We start from the raw sequence: 24,816 nt of genomic DNA, 5'->3' as shown, positions 1-24,816 counted from the left end.
AGTAGTTCACTAAATGAGTGGTGAGAAGGAGCATTGCACAGTGGACTAACCTAATCTTTGACGAGTAACGCCAGGAAGAAATGTGATTCTTTTTGGTATTTTAATGTTAATAAATCTGATATTACACTGGTGAGGCCTGTGATGAAGTGGGACATCAGTAACCGATATGATCAATATAAATACTGTACCAGTCTATGTACTGAGTTTTATAGACATGTGTAATGGAGGCAGTTTTGGGTTTAGACTTGCGCCATTCAGTGTGTTCTTTTTTTGTTGCGGTTTTAGAATAATAGCTTTCATTTGGAGATTTAGACCTTGATTTAGAAGCAATGACGCTGTAATTGATGTTTTAATACGTTTTATTTTAGCTGACGGGGTGTTAAAGCTAGATTACTCATTATTTTTATTGTTCTTAGATTCTCTAGCCGAGGAGAAACATTACAGCTAAAGACATTTAACAGACATATTATTAGCCGTAAATTCACACGACTCATTGTGAATTATTTTGACTGACTGAACACTGCCCTTTTTTAAAATCTGATACATAACAAAGCAACATTTATATAAATGAAGGTACTCTTTCAAGCTGCTGTGTCCTCCAACTCTGACATTTGTGCCGTTGTATCCATCTGTGTTGCTGCAGCAGATGAGTGCGACTCGTGTTTGAAAGAACAGCTGAGATGTGAGCTGCTCGGCCTCGTCTCAACAGCTCATTCACCTGCAGTCTCTCAATGGAACTCTTTTCTTTGAGGACACAGGCCCGACTGTAAATGCTGAGTCATTTGACTTTAAGATACGCCGGCTCATCGCACAGTTGTTTGTTGATCAGTCTTTACTTTGGAGTTCAGTATTCACTTGCTTTACATCAGATCTGTATGTTAGGTTGTGGAGGGCACAGATTAGTTAATAAAAAAAAAAAAAGGCTAATGACAGAATATAATCACTGTGAAATTATACAGTTTTCACAATGCCATGGTTAGGACTAAGATGGAAGCATATGACCAAGACTACACTGTTACAAGTTGGGACAGCCAGCTGCAGTTGAAATAACAACACGCTCTGTGGTTCGGCAGATAAGAGCCCAACGATTTCAGATTTACTGCGGTGGTGACTTCAGGATTAGCCCTATCCTAACACACAGAGGGGACAAGCAGTTGTCGCCGCTTGTGGCTGATGCAAATCTCTGAGACTGCAGCACATTTGTCTCCCGAAGTTAAGCTGCTGCATCGGAGGCTGAGCTGAGGTGTTGCACCAGGGGACAAGTAAAACTAATACATGAGGCACAGAAAATACAAGCATTTATTGCCCACAATGTGGAGAAATAGTCTTTGGCTTCACCACAATCAAACTTAATTACATATTGATGAGTCGTAAAAAAATACTTTGGAAGATCTTGGAGTTCAATAATTTACAATCAAATACAGTTCAATAGGCCTAATACAAGTGTACAATGTGCACATTTGGCAAAACATGGAATAAATGTGAGGGTGGGGGTGTGGCCCTGTAGGCTACGATTAGCTAAGTATTAATAATGTAACTTTGCTTCAGGTTCCAGTAGTGAAGAGGACACACTCAGAGCAGCAGACGGTGTAAGTTGGTGCTTAAAGAAGAACATAACCCACAAACCAAAGCTAACATATATGGGTATTTATTAAAGTCAATGATTGTTTCAGGTCCTCATGTTGACATTCTAGTGCTAGTTTATGAATTTTACATGTTTTGTTATAGATACGCATAACGACTGGCCTCTGCTCGTTGAAACCCGGCTATGGCAATTTTGCTATTGGCTGGATGATCTGGAGGCAGGAGACCAATATGGAGGCAACTTTCGTCACCAACCAAACCCCACCTACCCAGCCCTTCCTATTAAACCAAAGTCCCTGCAGTCTGAGGACAGAGGAGTATTATATTATGTACAAACAAAGGCATGGCCAGCAGCAAGTCACCGTTGAAGTGTTGCTGAAGCACTTGTTTGCATAGTTATGTTGGTAAATAGCACTCGGGCGTCCATTTGTAGCTTTATGTCACCGGCTTCCATTGAAAATAAGTTAATAGCCTTTTGCTGTGTTGCTCATAGTGTGAACACAGCATTAATGAAGAATAGCCCTTTTAATTAGCCTGTAAATCGGTTATGCTATTTGCACGCTAATCGCTAGCACAGACATATTGCATGTAAACAAAATGTTTGCGTCTATACTGTATTTTGTCTCCCTGACAGACCTTTTACAGAACTCTCTTACCTAACCATAGTCATAACAGTCAACATGCTAGCGATTAGCACAAATCTGTTAAAACGTTAAAGTCCAGTAAACTGTTAAAGTATCGTAGTCCAGACCCATGTGGTGCTTTCTTTGGATTGTGATATAAGAATATACAGAAATGGATTTTTGTGTAATTTCTTTCCAAATAGTTAAATAGTAGCACAATATGACAGGGATGTGATCTAAAAGGGTTAAAAAATACATTTTTCATTTCATCTGGACTTTAAGTGGTCTGAACTTGCCTACAGTCATTTCCACTGTTTGATGCAAGTCAGTCCACTTTTGTTCCCCTCAGGATGAATTTTAATGACCAGAATGACCAAATACCTGCAAAACTAATGACATTCCCATCAGCCCCAGCTGTACTTTGTGTTTAGGGTAAATTGGCAAATGTTAGCATGCTAACATGCTAAACTAACATGGCAACAAAATAGATGGCAAACGTGTGTTCCGCTTTTAGACTTCACACCAATGATTATGTGGATTTTTTTCTTTTTTTTCTTTCAGCCAAACCGCCGACTGTCGCGTATGAAGCTGTCTGCTTTGATTGCAGAAATTGTTAATGGTCTTTTTGTTGCTGTTACGACTTTCTAAAAAAACGATTGTTGTGCAGATCTTTCAGCTGTTGGGTCAGGTGTGTCATGAGTTCAATCGGTCAATAGTCTGTCGTCATCTTTCCTGTGCATCACTTAAGGATTAGTCATACCATCCATTAAATAACAGTTAAATAACTTGATCTCTTTGAACATAAGACGCCTCTTTTCTATCAACTTGAAGTCTTATATTAAGTTTTTGAACTTTTGAATGGCGTTAAAAACCTATTTCTGATTAAGACAAATCTGTCTTGTATATGTTTTCAGTAGCCTGTTGTATGCAGTACAGGCAAAGATAAAGAAGTGTCAGCTTTCTATCCAAGTCAATACACATTTATGCATTTGTATCAAACAAAATGTAAAACCTTTAGCAGCTTGACTGTCCTGTTTTTTCCTCTCCTCCCGTTACGCAACCAACCGCTCTCTTTTGTCGTCATGCGATGTACACGAAACCTCCCGCACTCTCAAAGGTCCCCTTGTTTGTCTTCATCCTCGGCGGCCACGCACAAAGCCAGACACGACCTCTGACCCCCGGCATCAGATACTGACGCATTGTGCGTGTAGCTGAGCGTCCATTGGGATTCCTCTCTGCATGTTCATTAATTATACATAATGCGTATACGCTTCCATCCTCAAGCCCTGTCCCACACATCCAACGAGCCTTGGACTCCCTTTCTTGGTGTGAGAAGGCATCTCGCTCCGCGCTCGGTCACAGGCCTCCGAGGATGCCGTGACATTCCCAAAGGAGATTCCATTCCCCGTAAACAATCCTGGCTTTGACAGTCGGCACTGATTAGCGAGGTTGCCAGGGTGTTCCCACAATGGCTCAGCGGAGGATAATGAGATCGGATCGACAAAAAAAGTGAGTTCTCATTCAGGACTTTGTTGGCAACAAGTTGTGCGAAACAAGTTGTCAAGCCATGTAGCTGAGAGTTAAGCTTTCCGAAAGTGCTGACATTCTACGGTTTGATCTGACACGGAGCTGAAAGCACCCAGGGAGCACTGGAAGGTGTCAGAACTGCTGGTACCTGCGTTCAGAGATGTTTCTCTTATGTTTTCTGTCGGGATGTTAACTCCTTTCTGTCAGGAGTTGTAGGAGTACGGCGAAGTTTGGTCTCAGTTTACTTTGATAAACAAGATCCCTTTTAACCCTTTTTAGATCACATCCCCATCTACCTATTTATCAATATGAAGAAGAAAATTACAAAAAATCTGTTTCTTTGTAGGGTTAAAAGTCAATCATCTTTTTCTTTATGTAAAACAAAATGTCATGTAAGCTAGTACCAAACAATTATATCATGACACTTCAGCGCTGTATCGCGCTACATTTTACTTTTAGCGGTCCAATCAAATGCGACGGATTTGATTTAAATCCCTCTTGTAACTGTACTCTGCTCAAATATTCCATTTCATTGGGAATACGCCACATAAAGAAGATAAAGACTTCTGTTTCACTGGGACTTTAAGGAATGAGTCTTTTAGGAGATTTTGTAGACTGTTTTCATTGTATATAAAACAGTTTGTCATTACTTTCCTCCTAGTGTCCTTGTCACGACGTTTGTTCATGCGTCCTCGTTAAGCTCCTCTTGTTTTGTTGGTTCTACTTTAGCCTGGTTTCTCCTTTTCCAGCTCCAGGATGCCCCAGAGCCCCGGGCTCCAGACACCAAAGGCCCAGTGATGCACAACCTCCCGTAAAGCAGAGTTGTCTAGAGGGTCACACTTGTGCGTGCACCGAAACCGTTCATTGGACACCCACTTTCCAACGCCCCCCTATTCCCCCTTCCTCATTTTGCTAATTAGGTTGACGGGTGTCATGTTGTCTGGGTGCATTACGGTCAAATTAAACTATCGTGTCACAACAGGATCCCTGTCAACACTGTATTTGTACAACCAAGTGATCTTCATATATCGTTAGTTAGCTTAGTGTGGTGAAAAGTTAAATATTTACTGAGTAGAGATTAGATGAAAAATCCAGTGATCCTTGAGTCCTAGCTAAAGGAAAATGGGTTTAGTTTGATGTTCTTTATTTTCTGTGTCCAGCTCTGTATTTCAGATTTCCACCATGTGCTTGGCTGGGAAGTCCTTTGCTGCCCATTTATGAAAGCAGAGGTCTGTGAATGTAAAACCTTCATCACTAGTGGCTCATTCTCTGCAGCAGGACAGGTCTTTTTAAAAGGCTTCTAAAAGACACAATACAATCTGATTATTTTGAAGGTTGACGAAGGGTTTAGATTTGTGTCCAAAAAACATCAATCCGAGCAATACAGCCTATTTATTTATTGGTTATTCAATATTGCAGCAGCATTAAAATGTCTCCAAGGACGATTACTCAAAGCAAGCCTGAGAGTGCCACTGGGGTGGACACGTGACTTTGGCAATGCTCGGTCCAGTTGTGTCCTGTATGAGAGACGCTCAATAGCGATATTCACCACTTCTTGTAGTTTGTATGGTCACTTTACCTCAACGCTTCCTGTTCTCAGTCTAGTGTTCACTGCACAGCAGTTATTTACTCTTTTCTTGAAATAATAATGTAATTCAGAAAAATTACAGGAAAAAAAGGTGTTATTTGACTTGTCATATAGAAAAAGCACATTGTTACTAATACAGGGTACCAGCTGGGTCTTTAGACATGTTAGAGTACAGACACGCACCTCACAAAGCTATTTTGCATTTCATATGAATGTATTAGGATCAAATGTTTTATTAAATTCAAGTAATTGGTAAATAACTATTTTCCAGGGTGTAAAAACAACAAAGATATTCCATTATGTCCTTTATCCTTTTGCTAATATGGCTGTAAAAATACAAGTGGTATTAAAGATGTCTTAAATAGTCTTAAATTGAAGTTGGAGAACCCTGGGGTTACCCTGTAATCATGTTATAGATGGCTCTGTTCTACTCAAGTGAGCCAGCATGCACAATACCAGGACCCAGAAACTAAAGCAGCTAAATGGAATTCAGCCACCATTCATTTAGTAATTAACACCTGTGCTTTTGCTTCTATCTGATTAGTTTCTGTGAAAAAGGCCTGCTGCATGTGCTGAAGACTCACTGAGCCGGCAGTTCAAACAAGTTTGACTCTGAACCAGCTGTCTCTTTAGGCAGCAGTTGGCCAGCTCGGCAGGGTCAGCCTCTCTCCGGCTTTCTTTAACAACAGCTACTTCCTTCACTTTTTGTGAAACGCAGTGAACACATTTTGTTAAGACACTGTCCAAACACGTGCGTCGTTATCCTCTTGTATTCCCTCTCGCCCCTCTGGATGGCAAAAGTTCTGCGTGTTAAAACGTATTAGTGTAGTAATGTAGTCTCACAGTACCATTGTCAAGGTTCATAGCCTCTTTTATTTATTTTTGTTGCCATGACGAGGCTTGCTAACCAAGGTTAAATTCACTTACATTACCCCTGGGTTTGCATTCTTCATCCCTACACAGTGATTGTGTTGTTTCCTTCACTTGGGTCCGTGTCTGAGATGCCATGTGAGTAATAGTTATAGACCATGCAGCTTTGGTGGAGGAGCAGTTTCATTGCAATAACAGAGCAACAGTCGTTGAAAGTCCGACCGCATTAGACTGTCTGGTCAGCGAAGTACGCTGAATCCATTGTATCTACCATCTCCCATTCTTTTTGTCTTTCCCATTGAAATAACTACGATTCATCTATTGTACACGCATGGAGCTCTAAAACATTGCTTATTGTTACCGCTCATAAATAGTCTTATAAATTATTTTTTTCATGCTGAGACTTGTTCAGTTGCCGTCCTCTGTTCTTTGCATGCGTCTTCACTTCGTAACTAATTTCTCCAGTGACGAGCTGCATTACAGTCCATGTCCATAGGACATTTCAAAGACTTCTTTTCCCAAAAGGGAAGAGATTATTCTCACCAACACCGACTATCACTGTCCCCGGTATTTGCTTCTTTTATCAGAAGGCATGAGATGTGTGTCGTCGAACATTTCCCTTAAAGGAAAGTAAAACCAATGTTTTATTGGAGTTGCTGTTTGCTTGATTACCTGATAAGTTGTTGTGGTCGACTAAATACATAACATGCTTTACCAAGAACCAAGGCTGCAGAAATAAATCTTTTTCTGTCAACACTCATTCGGGTATTCAGAACAGAGAAATAGTTTTGGATTTCAAACATGTCTGAGTGAACGTGCTCGTCCTCGGTATTGTACTGAGCTACTTGCGTAAAAGCTTGGCTCTTCTCTGGCTCCCTGGGTTATAAAGAGATAGAAGAGATGTTTATTTGCAAAGGGAGCTGGACATTTAGCCAACGCAATTTGTGGACAAAAGGCTGAGAACATTCTGATAGATATGTACAGGTCTCTCTACATCTGTGAATAAGAATACAAGGGAAGGAAAGGGTATTGTGTTGTTGGGACCAGATGGGGGCTGCGTTCCATTTTGTCTTAAGACACTAACACACACTTAGCGCTAGTAAGCAGAGGCATTTTATTGTGAATTTAGCTTTAAGTCTGTCAACATGAGAAACACCTCGAATAATTTAGTAGACCATAGATGAAAAGGGGCCATGACAGACAATCCTTTGTGAATAAGAAAGCAACTTTAAAGGCCATGTTATTGGCCCTCAACACATTTCTGAATGATAAGAAAAATCAACTATACTCGATACTCGGTGAGCTACAATAAGGTTCATTTTGGCCACAAACGCCACAATGGATCATTAGAGCAGGGGTGGCCATAAACAGAACAATATAGAGAGTCATGGGCAGAACAATAGTACAGTCTTAGATTTCAACCAGTTACACTGTGCACTGTTTCAAAACCATAAAACCACATGTGCCGTAGAAAATTAATTTTTTATCAAAATAACTACACAGCACTACTAAACAGTTTAACCATTGACATTATAGTAATTTATTGCAAATATTACAAAAAGTATTTTTGTATCTTCTGCTCTTAAAGTTACTTAAAATGAATTCAACTCTTAATACTGTACATGGCCTGAGTGCCCTCCCAAAATATGATGTTATTTGTAAATCTGGAAATAAATAAAGTGAAAACAAGCGGCAATTTCCAAATATTGGTTTCTGTTCATGGCCTATGGCCCAGATTATGATGCAGATGTAAATGTGAGATGTAAATCTGTAGGTCTAACATTAAAGATCATATTAACAATCAGAACAGGCAGAAACGGTTAAATATAGTTTTTTGTCCGAGGAGGTCAAAGGTGCTCTGTACACCTCAACGGCTCTCAACATGGCTACGGCTGAGCTAGCAGCTAACAGAGCTAACAGTGCCATTTATAAACGGGCCACAGTTGGCATGCGGGCTGTAGTTTGAATCCAGCATTAGAGGAATTGAATTGTTATAGCTCAGTAGTTTTGCTCCTGATTGGTTAGGGAATACCAAAATCGCTATGTCGGAAATGGCAATGCTGTCTGATTATTTGAAAAAATATTTATTTTCTAGATTTCCGACTCCCCCCCCTCTAGCCACTAGGTGTTTACATTGGCTCTCTGCCATTTTGTGCTGGGCAGTTGGCATACAATCGGTACATTATTTATCCAGTGTGAGCTAGTGACCTGAGATGGCTGCCCAGCGTTTTGTATTGGGGGCGGGAGCTGCTGGGACTCAACCATATGGATGACGAACCAAAAACAACCAGCTGAAATTGGCAGACAGCTACACAGAGCTGCAGACGTGAGGCGTTGGTTCTCAGTAGGATCAGCTGAACCCTTTCACATTACAGGAAGTAATTTCAAAGTTCGATCGATGACTCAATGTTAATAGAATAGGGAGCTTTAATGGCCGACTGACGCATAAAAACCCCAGCTTATGTGTCTCACTGGAACCCTGAGGCGTAGAGCTGTTAAGTTGTCTGTAAAGTAGCAGAGACTTTGTATTCATCCTACGGAGGTGAATTGAATTAACAAGGTCACTCTCCTGACGTCCAGACTCAGGAGGCCGAGGACGGTATACTGTAGAGGAGGCATCAGATGACATGCAGCGGAAGGCTGACTCAAACGCAGTGTTTAAACAGATGGCTGCGTCACATATTGATTTTTGTCTCGAGTTTGTCCTGGTGAAGCAAAAGCTGAGAAATAAATTACAATCGTTCATTCCAGTTTGCGTTCTGTCAACAAGTCTCGCGCTATCTACAGTGATGTTTACTTTTTAGACCTTCAGGGACGTGGCACTCGTCTTCCACTGCAGCGCTGAGGGAACAGCAAAAGGTGCTAATGTCACTCAAGCCTGCTGAGCAGACTGCTTCGTCATGGCCTAGTTCCTGTAAAGCTCCAAATTACCTCATGAATATGCACCACTGACAGAATTAGGGTCAGTGCCTGTCAGTATCATACGTGCTGGGTTAGTGCCTGAGCAAAACAGTAGGAAACCTTCAGAACAACACTGTGGGGTGTCTGTGTTTTAGTTGGCTGCTTTACGTTCTCATCCAGTGTCTTACCATGTGTATATCGATCAATCTGACTTCTTACCATAATCCAACTGTCATTCAACGTGAAACATCATTTAAAGGGGAACTCGACAGTTTTTTTTGTAAATTTGAAAAAAATGACCTTGATGATCCTTGCGGCTCTGAAATGTCTTTTCACAGAAAAGTGTGGAGTTTGGAAGAAGTGGGTATTAGGGAGACGAGGAGGATCTAATTAATGACACTTGTAGGAATGTAGGAATCAGACTTTCTGGAGCTTGACCCACACAAGGAACTGAAAGTCTGAATACGTCAACTGGTTTAAGTTGCGACGACGTCACAAACAGACAGTAAGACATCATACACTATGTAACTATTCAAACGTTCGGGGTCTCCTCCTCAAGAGCTTAATTGGATACAGTCGGCTGTCTGAGAGGACTACTCTATACGCTTTTAGGTTGTAGGCAGTCCTCTTCACAAATGCATGTTGTTTTGAATGGAGGGTTTGTTTTGTACATGGTAAACAAAACGCTGTACAGCGGTTCAACCAGACTGACAAGTGAAAGGGCAGGAAGAGACAAAGAGCCCTCTGAGCAACAGCTGAATTACAATAGAAGAAATCAGCTGTCATTGGTAAAAGAAGCTGGAAGCTTAGCATCAAAATGTGTGCAGATATAAAAAGAACCAGCAGTGTCAGATGTAGCCTAAAACAAGCTGCAATAAACAGGCAGCGTGTTGCTTTATCAAAGCGTTTTCAAACTTCACAATAGAAGTAGAAGGTTAGTTTTGGGTTAGCACCATTTGAATATCAGCTAAACAAATCCCAGTTCAAACCTCTTCAATCTGACCACTTAGTGGATGGCAGAGGGCCCACATTGAAACAGTTACCCAAAATATTTGGAGCCCAGTTGCACTGATGTGTTTTCTTCAAGGGTCACTTGCACTTTTTTGGACTGGAAAACAATTCTGAATCCAAAAGTTCCAACAGTATTGTGCCCTGTCATGCAACGCTGGGGACATGGAGCCGCTATGATGCCTACTGTTCTTACACTACATTAACTCCCTCTTCTATTTGATTTGATTATAGCCAGTCCTCCTGCCAGCACACTTCACACCGGTCTCTAATTTGAAATGACTGCTTGTTTAGAATGAAAAGTCAGAAATCCACTTGCGTGTGCTGGTCTTATGAATAAGAAGCTTGTGTTTGTTTTGTCATTTCAACTCTTCTTAAGCTTGTCACATTGATTTGTGTGCATTTAAAGGAGAGGCTGTTTTTTTTTTTTTTTTTGTCTTTCTCTAAAGGTCTGAGCGGTGGGTGGCCACGCTCAGCACATGGATAAATTATTCATGTAGAGAAAATGTAGAAAAAAAAGCTGTTAATGGAGCGTGTCTTTCATGCATACCAAAGAGGGCATTTATTAGAAGTGTTTTATACTAAGCTAACAGAGACCCCAAAAACGGCACAAAGTCCTGTTTGTTATTACTGAGTTTACTACATTTTCATTTCTCCCTTAGGGATGCTGCTGAAGAACAATTGTTACAAAGGTTGTCTGTTTTGAAAACAATAGAAATACGGGAATGGGTTGGACTATTGCCCGATTAAGGAATGATGTGAGGAGGATATAGTTTTTATAACTATTTTTATTATCATGTATCAGTATTACAAATGAAATGGAATGACTTCTGTTGATTGGAAAACATCTCTTCAGCTCTTTCTCCCAGTAAGCTTGAAGATGACAGAGCAGCTGGTTTGATCTAGTTATTCTCTTACTGGTTAGTCATTCAAACACAAGCAAACATTGTGTCAAACATTGTGTCAAAACCACTTGCTAAATGTGGTGAAAATGAAATTCTCAAAGAAAATGTGCACATTCGTTTGTGATGTTCACAGGTTAGTCTTTCGACCCCACAGTCAAACAACCTGACCTGCCTCACCAGTCAAACAAATATTTCCAAAAGGTTTGCTGCCCGGCCACGGTGAGAAGCATTATATTTGTGGGTTGACATAGATTTAAACTGCAAGATGACTGGGTGATGGAGGCGTACGACCACGGTAATTCTAGTTTATCTGTTAAAAAGAAGTTGCTACTGATGGCAACCAAAGGCCAATGATTGGTTGTCAATTTCTTAAAATGGTTGCATTAGGATGTAGCACCAGTGCGCTTTGACAGGCGAGGCATTTATGTAGAGGAAGGCTTTGTTTTTTCACAAGATAAAACCGCTGCTCCCTCTTAAACAGCTGTGCAAGCGAAAGCAGCACGCACCACCTGCCAGGTTTTAAAGCCACAGTTCAACTTTGACCTCGGTGAAGGCTGACCTCTATGAGCCGTGTCCAATGGCACTCTTTGGTTTCTAATTTCACCACGCAGAACAACGGAAACCCACAGTTGTAAAACGATACGCTACGACCATGGTGCGGTTTCATTGGCAAGAGCAGGATGTGGACACGAGGTTAGGAGTCATATTGTCTCTTTAACGTCATACCTTCTGATTTAAAGGCCCTGCAGACGTGTATCAACACCGGTCGGCAGTGAAAGCGGCATGTTAGCAGAGCCGCAGCCTCTGCGCTCGTCTGTGTCCACACACGATGTGTTCAGGCAGCCATAGAGTGTAGGTCACATGGCTGCACTCTGAGCCAAACACACAACCACTGCAGTTCCACCACACTCACAGAAAAATAGACTTGAAGTGGGGAAACATGCTTCAACTTGTGGTTTCATGTCTAACACGAGTAAATGCAAGCGGCCCCTATGTGGACAAGTCTTCAAATGCTTTGTGGACATTAGCCAGGAGCAGACTGAGTGGTGGAATAGCTGGGTTAGCTTAGCTTCCATCGCGGCTCCCCACCCTCTCGACTCCACTATCAGTAGTGTTTGGGCCCGCAGGTCTGGCTGGGTGACCGTTTCAAGGTCCGCTCCCCAAGAATGAATCCAATCACCACGCTTCCTTCTCCGATGTTGATGTGTATTCTGTTTTATGCCATTATTGCTCCAGTAAAATAGACAAAAATGCAGCAAAATTTGTTTGTTTGCTCCCAAACAGCTTCAGGTGCACGACCACCACTCTCTGGACTCGAGTAGTACCGACTCTGATTTGCATGTATAGCCCTTAAAAACCCAGACGGGTGCAATGAGGTATGAGATCCAGCAAACATAGATCCAGTGAGTGGATTATATCTGGAGACGTGTCATTAGAAAGTGGAGATGGAGCTTGGAGTCGATTGATTGGGCTGTTTTGTTTGATGTTTATTGTTTATGTCATTAGTAAATCTACACAAATGAACCAGAGATAAATGGACTCAAACATTCACCTGGCACAAACTGTGCGTTCTCTAAACCTGATCAGTGATGCACTTTTGCTGACAGAGAGCAGCACTGGCAAGCCACCCATGCCTCATTAATCAGAGCAGGTGGAGGGAGGGTAATGAAGACGGGACATGCGGGGAAGCATCCAATCAGTGAGCCGCGGGTTTGTGCTCGCGCGACTTTCTGTTGTGGCGAACGCTGTCAAAGATAATTGACAGGAGAGATGCCGCTCTTGGACCCGAGGATTAGTTTCAGGGTGACGTTCTTTGGTCCCTCCTCTCTCTACACTCTGACACTCCTCACTCAGGCAGTTATTGCGTGGCTGCCATTGTGCAGATGCACTGCAGAGGCCACGCAGAGAGCAAACGATGACGCCCCTGAGCCTCGATGAAGTTAGCGCTCTCCTCTCACTCGGTCTTATCCGCCTGCTTTCTGGAGTGCCAAGTGATTAGAATGTACAGCTGCTGCCAAGCCAGCACTGCAATTAAAATAATAGTTTCCAGTAACGCAGTCAAGTGGTTTCAGGAGAAGAGATCTGTCTGAATAATTCAAACTGCAGATACAGAAAGCAGCGCTGCTATTTATTCATCTACATTCCACTTGATTAGGCTTATAACCATTTAACTGCCATTCTAATTATTTGTTTGTGGACCTCTCTTTGCTGGTGCTGATTGAAGGACCATTTAGCTCATGTTATGTCAGATTCATGCTTTTAATAAATGCATTATAAACATGATTCTAATGCATATAATCTGCTTACAGCACTTTATAATTCAAGTTATAAGCACTCGTGAATGTAGAGCGCTGCAGGGAGGACGTATTGCTGTAGGCCAACCAGGAAGTTAGTTTCACACTGGTTCCCTCTACAAAAAGCCAAAGGGATTTCTCCATTGGATTTTTGACTATTGCAGAAAATAAATGTATTTGTTTGAATTTAAATGTTTGTGATACTTTCACATTTTGTTCAGAAACCCACTTAAAATATTTTTGAAGCTTGAATGCAATCAGAAGAAGTAAAAAGCTAGCGTTGGGCTGTAAAGGAGCTACACCACAGTCGCATGACTATACGTCACCACCACTAAGCCAAAGGAATCAATACTGGGAAGGAAGAATGGTTTTGGAACATCTCTAATTGGGCTTTGTTTCAATTTCATCAAATCCCTTTCTGCTAATCCAATCCAGTTCTTAACGGATCTCGGTTCCGGCATGTTGTGGACATCATTCGTTTACCCGCAATATGAAAGTCAAATTTGAGCTTGTCTGTGTTGTGTACCTGTGCGTGATACGCTGCTACTGCTAACGTTAGATGCATGTGGGCTGGGAGACATTCTGGACGCTGTCCAGGGAACTGAAACGCAGCAGAGGAGATCGATAGACGCACCAAGCCAGGTCTTTTATTTGATATGTTGACAGAGGCTACAGTTCATTTGAATTAGTTTGTTTATAGGCCTTCATATGAGTCAAATTGTTTTTATGGGCTATCGCTCTCATTTATTTGATTTTGTAGCTGTTTTTGTTTCAATAAACCAGTCTGATTTGTGTCCTCCTCTCTCATTAGACAATAGAAAGGTGAAGTACAATGTAAGTGTGGCTGTACTGAATAGTAAGCTTAGAAGCTTCAATCACAATGTTTGGATTCTAAATCAACTTTCGACAAGTGTATTTTTGCATGTCATGTTTAAAGCCGGTATTTCTGCACAGTTGCAGAAAATGATCAGTCTAGAGCGATATTATTAGAATTATTCTGTTTGTAGAATTAGATGCCAGTGGTGGCTTTGTAGGATTGTTTCCAACTCGCGTGATCCACCTACTCTCCCACTTGCAGCACATAAAGGGAAGCACCCACTGACGAGTTATACTTATTAAAGAAAGTAGATTTAATACAAATCATTTAATCCAACCAGTCACTCAAAGTGAGGATTGTTTTTGTGGGCTATGACGTCGTTCAAAGCGTCACTCAATAGGAACTTTTGTATTCCGGCCACTCAAAGCGCTTTAACACTACATGTCGTCATTCACCCATTCATACACTTATGACAGGGCTACCATGCAAGGTGCCAATCATTCATACACCGCAGGACCCGCCTGCGGGAGCAATTTGGGGTTAAATGTCTGGCCCAAGGACACGTGGACAAGTCTTATCGAATCCACAGTTGCATTGCTCTTCGTTCCGTCACACCTGAATTGTATATTCATTTGCATATGAGAGAGGTTGTGTGACATCAGCGTTTTCTCATGGTCTCCATCACTTAGTACCTTTTAATCCTCTTGCACACACATAAAACCTGGTTCAGACCCAGGTTAAGGTAATGGCTTCTTAAGCTCACTTTACATAGTTTGCAGTAACATGATTACATCTCCAGTAAGTTGTGTTTACACACGTTGTTCAATAGTTGCTCAAGTTAAGGTGTGGACAAATATGTGGGTAAAGGTAATATAACCAAATAAATGGATGCATTCACTGACCACTGTTATTCATATCTTCTTACTTGTGGTCTTTGTTTGAACATGAAGGTGGTTTCATTTTGACACCGCCAAGCTGCTCCTTTTTCTAACACACCATTTTGCATCCGCCCCGTTGTGTGACTTGACTTGAAACAGTGTAAGTCACCAGACAAAGCACAGCAGTGGACCAGGCAAGTCATTTAAACCACTGAAAAGTATCCCAGCTCTGTCTATTGAGTTATGCTCATCCTGATTAGATGAAGATGTTGTCACAGCAATTGAAATAACCACCATTAGCATACTATTAAAGTAATGCAAGCTCTGTCATTTTTGCCTCTCCAGTCTGCTCATTTTGTAACTTCGTAATTCAGATCCACATCTCACCTTCTATTGCATTATCTCCTCCGGTAATTCACTAAGCGTGGCCGCCCCACAGTGAGCCGCTGTGAGTTGGTGGCTTATCAGATTTCAGCCTGCTAATTATCAGGACACTTTTATTACCCAGAGCTTCCACATCAGCTACAAGGTCATTCATTTTCTTTACTTGGATACATTTAGTTGAAGGCCAAGTCTCGTAGTTGAACTTGAAGGGACAGCGGTCTGTTTTTCACTCAATACTCATGTTGTTGTGCTGAGGGATAAAAGATGTTTACTGCACACAAATGATGTTTTAATGAACTCATCCCCGGTGAGGATTCACACTTTGGTGTAAGTGTGTGTCTGAAATGTGACTGAAGGTCTCCAGTCAGGCATCATTTACTAGAGATGCATGGATCTGACTTTTAAATTCCACATACGTGTACCAATCCAATGTGACGATTAAATACACATAAATGTACTGTTTTGCTCTTTTTTGAAATAATAATAAAATAACCAGATCGCCCAATTGTCACTATACTCGATCAAGCTATTTGAGGTAGCATCTGACCGGTATCTGATATCAGTATCGGTGCATCACTAGATATCCCCCCCCCCCCCCCATTTTGGCCCCCCAAGATTCACAGAGGGCAACTTGTGCTACAGTGATGTAATTCACTGATTAATGAGTGTGATGAAATTCTACTACACTATTGGGTGATTTTATTAGCTCTCTTTCAGAGCGTGTTTTCTGAACTGCATCTCTTTCCTATTGAACTATAAAAACAGGAATCAATGGTCAAAGCCAAATGAACTCAGGCTCCCTCCTATGTGCTAGTACTGACATGTTCATGCTAGAGTGGGTTTGCTCTGTCTATGGCTGGCAGCATCACATATTCGACTGCCTGTGAGATTGAATTTCTCGATGCTGACCAAATGCAGCGTAGTTCATCCAATCCTCTGCCTCATCCCCTGTGACCCAACCACATGCCAGTGTATCAAACAGGCGTCGATGACCAAGCACGGCAATGCAATCCATTCTTTTCAGAGCAACTTCATAGATGAGCGTTTCTCAACATCTGCACATCTACGAAGTGACGGCCTTGATTTTTCACCTGGTTCTATGCTGACAATATTATATTGTTATATCATTTATATATTATTGTTAATTAAATTCAACACTACCTCATGCAAACTAACTACTTCATTGTTTCAAGTGTGAAAGTCTGCTAAAAGCACACTAACTGGTAGAAGGACCATGTGTTGAGGGTCAACTTTCAGCTAAGGATCCCGCCTTGGCTTTACATCTGAGGTCATACATATCTGGAAACTTTGGTTGCTCTGTAAAGATATAGTGGAGCAGAGCGTGAAGTCACCTGCATGTGAGCGTGCCCTGCTGGTTAGCTCCCGGCCGCTGCTCCCGGCAGGTTACAGCTGATAACGCCGCCCCAAGCGGTTGCGTCATCGCGGAAACGTAGCATCGAACCTCCTGTTCCCCCTCAGGTGAACACTGTTAGCTCTGTCAGCGCTGTTTCTGTTTAGCACCGTTAGCTAGAGACGTTTAGCAATAATATATTTGCTCTGAATTTTTAATCAAGCACCTTTTAGCTTACACTATTTCCAAGCCAGCATACAATATTTTAGTTCTTTAGATGAGTGAAGGATTTTGTCTTTTTGAGTGACCTTTCAGAACAGCCTCGCTCTTATCAGCTACTAACTCTGCTGCTGCACAGAGAACTTCTTGAACAGAGAATAAAGACTAGATGAGGCTGCTAAACATGACAGAGAGTGCTGCCGGCTGCTGATCGCATTCAAGCATTTAAGAAGTTATTCTGAGGACCCTACTAACGGAAGCAAGCCGAGACATTTTTCCACACTGCAGCCTTTACGTTGTCGCTGACGGGGTTCAAGGTTGTTCCACATGTTGAAGAGGCGACGCAGAACGGGGCTAGTCAGGATTAGAGGAATGTTGAGTGTAGTTCTAGCCTCAATAAACACAAAACACTGGGTGTCGGATGTCTGACAGAGGCATGAGAGAGAGAGAGGACATTTGGAGCTCAGAATAGGCACCAAGGATGCTTCCATGCTGCTTAGATATATGATTCAATCCAAAAGGATTCCTCAAAGAAAAGGTGAAGGTGCTTGACATGACTGGTACGATACGTAACTTATAGCAAGGGTTGTTTCCAGGCTGTTACTTCAATGTGACTCATGCGTTCATTTGCATAACCATTAGTGGTTGTGTCGGTTGCAGCAGCAGGCGAAAGAGACTGTTGGCAGAAGAGCAGTGGACTGCAGCGTTGGGAATGAATTACGATAAGCTGATATATTTGAATATATTTATTTGGCTAAATAGGGAGTTTACAACCCTCGTCCTGTTTTGTCACTTCAAACCAACGGCTCTGTCTGACCTCATCATTGTGTGTGGGAGGAAAGTGTGTGGGAGCATATATGTTTTATTTGAAAATGTTGAAATAACTGCCGATAATTCAAAACATTTTACAGTCAATCTTCAGTGATGATGTGAACAATGCATGTTTTTGCTGACTTGCACCTTGGGAGTTGCAGTTAACTTCTCCCCCAAAGTTTTTTTAATGCACATACTTTAGATTTTTAGAACTAAAACTGTTCATCTTCTGGACTGATGATTCAGGAGAGTTTCATGCTGATCCAAGCTGTAGTGCTGCGACTGAGTCACGTAACATTGTCTATGGGACTACACACTATTTGTGCCGGGCTGATTGGACACGTATACATAGTCGTGGGAGTTCCAATTAGCAAACTCATAAAAAATAGTCGGGGCAAAGGAAACTTTGCCAGATGTGACATGAAAGCAGCAAAATAAATAAGGAACAGAGGTTTAAAGAAATGTGCTACTGCACTGTGGTGTTGTAAAGATTACTTTTAATCACTGTAGACAATGTGAATGGAATAGCGAGAGAAGGACCCAGGGACATTGTTTTTGACACTACCACAGCCAAACTTCAGTGCATTCTCACTGATAGAGGTGCATGCTGCTCTGGTGGTAAATAGTTTGTCATGGAGAAGCTCTGTAGTGATGGAATGCCCTCTTGATATGTCTGCAGAACAAGCTTTGTAAATGGCTCCTCTGCTGTCCATCAGAAACCATGACACGGCTACACACTGCTGACATTCAGCTCGGCAGTCAGACACTGCTGAAGAGGGTTGCAGAGTCCATGGGAAGCTGAGTGCTGTTGCTGGGAGCTCCGAGAACTGGCCCTGAAGTGCCAAGGAGACCGTGTTGTCCAATTTGCATATCAATATGTTTGAATAGTGGGTGCTTTCAATTGAGGGAGAGAGGAGGGCTACGCTGGACGGGCATCAGACTCTTTGTAGTGTTGGGTGAAACGATCTGTACTGCTAATGCCTCCTTTCCCCCGCATGGTAGCGCTCCACTCGACTCACGCTTGTTACCAGGTGCATTACTAGATGCAAATATTACCCCATCATCATCTGAGTGACATAGTGGTGCCGCGTGAAACTGCGGTGACATCATCATCAACGCAACACATTGGATCCTTTCGTGGGCAACCGAACAGAGGAACGTCTGCGCCTCCATAAATTGACGGTAATCGCGTTTTTTTTTGTTGTTTTTTTTGCAAGAAACGTGGCCCGTTCTTAGGCAAGTGACGATTCTGGTGACGCTTCTCTGACCAATCAGTGGCCTGCAGTGTTTTAAGTCCACCTTCTTGTATCGGCATGCTAACAAAGATTAACATCATGTTAGCATTCACCATTGTGCCTGTAGCGTGGCTGTAGACTCTTGCTGCATTCGCGCCAAATCAGGCTTTAGTTCATGCAACGGTGTTGTAGTGTCACTAAACCGCCCTTTAACACCAAGCGGCTGCACAGTAGCGTCTTTTGTTCCCTTGTGGCAGGCCTGTACAGTTCTAGATCGTCTGTTACGTTAACTTTTTACCACAGGCCGCTTCGGGTTTTTTCCAACCATCAAATAGGGTTGGTGGAATATTTGGGTCCAGCCACAACTATATCCTCACATGGATCCATGTCCATGTAGTATGACAGTAAACACAGCAGATTGCATTTGTTCTGTGACAGCCTGCATTACTGCACTGGACTGAATGTGCAAATGAACAACTGATGAATTGTAAATCACAACTTTGACTGATCACTAATGGTGATGATTTGTCCACCAGCAGTAGAAGGCCCAGCATTCAGTGCATGTCTCCATTCAGACTGCTGGTAATGATAGCAGGAAGTAAGAAAAGGTCACCAATCTGCTGTCTGGGTCTAGTGACACGTCTCAATCTCAAACAGCTTGTGCCTCAGTGACGATGATAATCCATGGCATCAATAGGCCTTGTTATAGCTGCATCTTCTCTTTGCATCGTAGCTGCGGTGTCTTAAACTGTAAGAGGTCATGTGGGGGAACTTCGCCATCCTAGTATTGATGTCATGCTGAGGGGGTTTGTGTGTATTCACGTGGCTCGCTTCCACTCCAGAGCTGCTATGCTTCCCAGAGGGTTTAATGTGGGATCCAGTCTGCTCGGAGAGAAAGTGCAGCAACTGTAGCAAAACACAAGACTGAAAGTTCACAGTAACACGCAGACGTCATGGGATATAAAGTCATCTTTTATGTGATTGCACATGCAGCGTTCATATTTGTACCGATGATGATTTAGTTTTCTTTTGAATGTGAATTAGCCTTGATTTGATTTTGTTTGTGGTCAACAAAAACGTTTCAGTGTCCTTTTCCTTGTGCATTTAATTTAATGTCCGCTCAGCATACTGAGGCTACAGCTGTTGCCATCTTCTTTGATGTGTACAGTTACCATGGATACACCTATTGCAAGGTTTGTGGAGAAGGCTCTGTATGCTTACGGTCCGTATACCAGACTGTAAGGTTCCTACACAGTGTCCATGTGGATCTGCTCTGCAGTAATACAGCAGACTGACTCCTGGTCCAGCTGCTCCCTCGCTGCCTTTCCTGCTCGTCTGGCATCAGAGAGTAACTTTCAGGTTAACTCTGGTACTGTAGGGGTCGAGATAAAGTTGCTTTATCATTAGCGTACCTTGTTATAAATGTGTCGGCGTGCTGCCTGGAGGTTTTCCTGGATGTGTTTTTGCTGCTTCTTGTCTGTTTTGTGTCATTGTAGATGAGTTTTTCATTTCCTAGATGAGTCTATAAATCACTTTTTAACCGGTTACTTTAGCAAACACTGGCAGACATAAAGTACAAGATGGTGCTTATTAATAGGGCGGTGCAATAATTCAACAGAATAATATGTGATCGAATCATATATCGAGATATTGTGATACACATGGTCAACATTCATAATAAAATGGCAACACTAAATCAACTTCCTCACAAAATCTGAAATGATAATAATTCTGCTTCTGGGAATACTCTGGTAAAAATAGGCTTTACCATGTGCTTATTTAATAAAGACTATTTATATATTGAATTACATGAAGGGATATATCTCGTTATCAACACATGACATGACCTATATGACCTCTATCCCTACTCATTAGTGCAGCAGCTAAATAATCCTCGGTAGAGAAGCATACAGTTTTTGTTGTGAAGAAATATATAATTCAAGTTTTTCTTAGTTTTCGTCTTGTTTTTACTGTGGGGAAGAATCGCTCCACACAGATGTGACGTAACATCCGTACCTGAAACAAACACAACATTCATGCACTCTTTTGGTTGCGCTCTCTTCTTCTGGTTCTCCGACTCCACCAACCATCCTTTAATAATCATAACGGTAGTAAACGGAAACAAGCATTCATTCGCATGTTCTTTTGCAGACTCATTTGGATGGAAACGTGGCTACAGACGGTACTGGCTTTAATAAAGTCATAATTGCCGCGTCATACACTCCTACGTTTAACATTTCCTGGCTCAAACCTGTGATGAGACACAATCTTGGATTCTAATGAGGACGACTTTATCACCAGGTACTGATGAGAATGAAGGATCTCGACTGTGCAGAAATTACTCGGTCTTGATTTTTAATCTCCTCAGAGCCCGGGCTCTGTCCTCTCTCAAGGTCGGCCATTTTATGGGTTTTCTGCTGCATCAGGTATTTGTGGGAAGCTCTGTCCTGCCTGCCTAGCATACACAAACTCGCCTCCTCTTTTTTACACACTCGTTTCCCTCCGCTCACAATAACAAAAGAGATGCGTATCGCCACGCCCACGGCATATGCATGCAGGCGCTTCCACCCGAAAGCACTCGGTTAATGTCAGATGGGCCCAGCTCACGTCCTTGCTGTGTGACTTGGGAGCTGTTTACAGTGATTTAAGAGCTGGGCTTTACAGTAGCCCGGGACAAGAGATGAATTTCAACATGTGACCAGCGCATCCACAGCTCACCCTGCCTTCACGCTCACATCACACCACTCAGTGTGCTCATAGCAGTCGCTATCGCCATGCACCGTAGCTGTCTGGTCCATACTGTGTCTGTTTGGTTAGTTGGTTGAACTCCATGAGTGCCTACAGACCCTCAGAACTTAATCCTCTTTCCACCCAGACTCGCAGGCAGCCGGGCCGTCCGGATGCGTTCTTATTCCATAGACGATCACAGGTGAAAACAAGGTGGCGCATTAGTTTCTGATTGGTCCAGAGGGCGGCTTATTCGCTCACCATTCATACCGTCATTTTTAGAATGAAGCTCCCTGAATCGCTCGGAATGAAAAACTTTCTTAAAGATGTAAATTAACTTCAATATTTTAGATGACTTCCTGTTCCAGTTAAATGAAAGAAAATCTGTCTTTTAGTATTTGTGATCCACTTATTTCTACGTCTATTATTATAGATAGTACAGTATATGTTATATGTAACAGAGAGCCCCCGGGAGTTACGTATGCCGAGCAAGTCTTTGTCAGATGTAGAAGCAGCTGCTTCAGTGTGTCTTGTGAGGATCCTCTCCTCCCACGCTCCTGCCCCCCTCCCACCTCCCCTCCGTCTCTCTCCTCTCGGCGTCATCCTCCAGGGATTCACAGTGCACAGCCATTCACCGCCACACAGAAACGGGCTGGATGGACTTTTCCGTCCTCCCCTGTTTCCGATGGGTCGTTCCCGCGATGCTCCTGTTGTCTATTTTCGTTGGCCGATGACGTTGTATTTCAATGGGAGGTCGTGAGGTGGTGGGTTGTATTATAGCAATAATGCACAGCAGGGCGTTCTCTGCTGCGATTATGGGTACTCTTGATGATTCAGTGGGTAGGAGACGAGCACGGTTGATAGTCAGGGGGCGACTCCTCCGGTTGCAAAAAGAAGTCAGATTGTATAGAAGTTGGTGCTGTCTCCTCATCGTCTTCTTGTAGTCATGGGGAAAAAACTGTTTACAAACCTATTTAAACACATGGGGTTACTTCTTCCAGTGGCCATCAAACTGTTCAACTCACCCCCAGTCTCCCACTCACAGTGTGGACATTAACGCACTAGGAGACCCAGAGGTCTTACTGGACTCGCTAACCGGACTTACAATTACATTGCAATTACAAGCCGTCTAACTTCTGGCACAGTGCAATACATCTTTTTACTTAATTCTACCTACTGCAGCTCGTATGCACGCTCATAGTTCTTATATGTTTGTGTTAGTACTTGTGTTTGACATTTGTTGCTGCGCTATTCTTCATACCGTGCGTTTCATTCGTGTACGGCTGCTGTTCCCCCTGGGGATAAATAAAATGCCTTTCCAGTACTGGGACAAGGTCCACTGTCTTACTGCCGGTATAACTTTAATTTGCAGGAGGAAGCTATTCTGTAATAGTGCCTTATGTTAGTCATTCATTCATTCATTATCCAAACTGCTTATCCTGTTCAGGGTCGCGGGGCGCTGGAGCCGATCCCAGCTGACATTGGGCGAAGGCAGGGTACACCCTGGACAGGTCGCCAGTTTATCGCAGGGCACACACACTTATGTTAGTCAGAGCGTTTCCAAAGTCTCTTGTGTTTGCAGAAATCTTACAGTAAGCTTGCTATTGCATAACAAGCTTCTGGTTTCTGGATGTGTGATTGTGTTTTAATCTATTCCTCTCGAATGGACAGTTAACATCATTGAAACCAGCATTGAGCTGTTCTTCTTGGGGTGAAAGCTGTCCCTAAGTCAGTGAATGTCTGGACCAGGCGGCAACCTCCGGTTCTGCTGAGTGAAGCAACTGTGGAAGTGTCTTAAAACTTGCATTCTCTCTACTGACCAGCAGGGGCGACTCCTCTGGTTGCAAATAGAAGTCTGTGAGAAAATGACTCTACTTCTCTCTTGATTTATTTCCTCAGTAAACATTGTAAACATGAGTTTATGGTCTCAATCTCTAGTTTCAAGTCTTCTTCAATACAGCATGATGTTCATTTAGTAAATGATGGTCTATTTAGAGTCAAACAGACCATAAAGCAGAGTATGCTTTAGGGCGGGCTTACTGTGATTGACAGGTCTCTGCTGCTACCAGAACCATATACGACGTCTCTATGTCACTCCTCCACATTCCAAATATGGTAACTTCCCTTTATCGGGTGCAAGAAACCAACATGGCCACGGCTGTAATCCAAGATGTTGACGGCAAAATCTCAGAACTCAAGGCTTCAAAACAGCAGTCCACAAACCAATGGGTGACGTCCCGATGACTACGTCCACTTCTTATCTACATGGTCTAGATACAGTGCTGCTTCTATATGAGATGGAGAAAATGGCATTTTTCATAAAACAAGGGATTGGTTTGAGAAAAACAAAAGTTTAAACCATTGATGTTTTGGGTTGAAATAGAGACCGGAGGATATCAGGGCGGCCAATGTTGGTGTCTGACTGTTAATCACAGAGCGCCGTGCATGCCAGGATCTCCATGTGTTAACACCGAAGTGAAATCCTGCTTTGCAAAGCTCCATCAGTATGACTTATTTGATCGATAGACTACACACACAATTAATGATTTTTTTTTTTCTTCCTACCTGCCCTCTCATCCTTGTCATCCATGCCAGTCTTCCCGTTCCTTTTCCTCTTTACCACAGTCCTTCCTCCCCTCTCATTATTCCCCACTTTTTTTCCTCCTCCGTCATCCTCCCTCTCTTGTCTCTACATGTGATTTTTTAAATCTCATTTGTATGTCTCCCTCCTGATCTGCCTCTTCACATCCTCCCCTCCCTTCCCTCCCCCTCCCTCCCTCTCTCTGCTCCTCTGGCAGGCTGCTCATTGCAGTGAGTCAGTATCATGGAGGCAGGCAGCGGGGCTGCCGCAGCGGTGGGGAGTGCAGCGCTAGGACTGCTGGGAGCCACAGCCACGTCCGGCCATGACATCTTGGACAGGTAAGAGCGAGGAACGAGGCCGACGCGCACCCTCGAGGGGACAGACGGGCCCGTCCTCCGTCAGAGTAAGGCGAGGAGGAAGAGTGTGTGTCTGTGGAAAGAAGAACCACACCTCAGGTTGTAGTTTTGGTGAGCATGCTAGTTTGTTTATAGTCAGAGTAGTGGGGCTATGG

At 42.8% G+C, this 24,816-nt stretch overlaps 1 protein-coding gene across 9 annotated transcripts in view; it reads left to right on the top strand.

Annotated features, from left to right (window-relative positions):
• The window catches only part of arhgap32b (Rho GTPase activating protein 32b), a 111,919-nt gene that overhangs the window by 2,164 nt on the left and 84,939 nt on the right, over window positions 1–24,816 (top strand). For 5 of the 9 annotated variants that reach the window (XM_031871603.1, XM_031871608.1, XM_031871607.1 and 2 more), the window contains exon 1: window positions 24,651–24,772. The exons of 1 other annotated variant lie outside the window; for it this stretch is intronic. Coding sequence is in view for 3 of the 8 variants with exons in the window: in XM_031871600.1 (XP_031727460.1) it covers window positions 24,549–24,643 (95 nt within the window). In the remaining 5 variants the exon portion in view is untranslated. 3 more of the 9 variants (XM_031871602.1, XM_031871599.1, XM_031871600.1) reach the window with 2 other exon arrangements.

This window comes from Anarrhichthys ocellatus, unplaced genomic scaffold, assembly GCF_004355925.1.
Source record: "Anarrhichthys ocellatus isolate YVR2014 unplaced genomic scaffold, GSC_Weel_1.0 scaffold59, whole genome shotgun sequence".
NCBI lineage: Eukaryota > Metazoa > Chordata > Actinopteri > Perciformes > Anarhichadidae > Anarrhichthys > Anarrhichthys ocellatus.
This window is presented reverse-complemented; position numbering and strand designations above follow the sequence as displayed.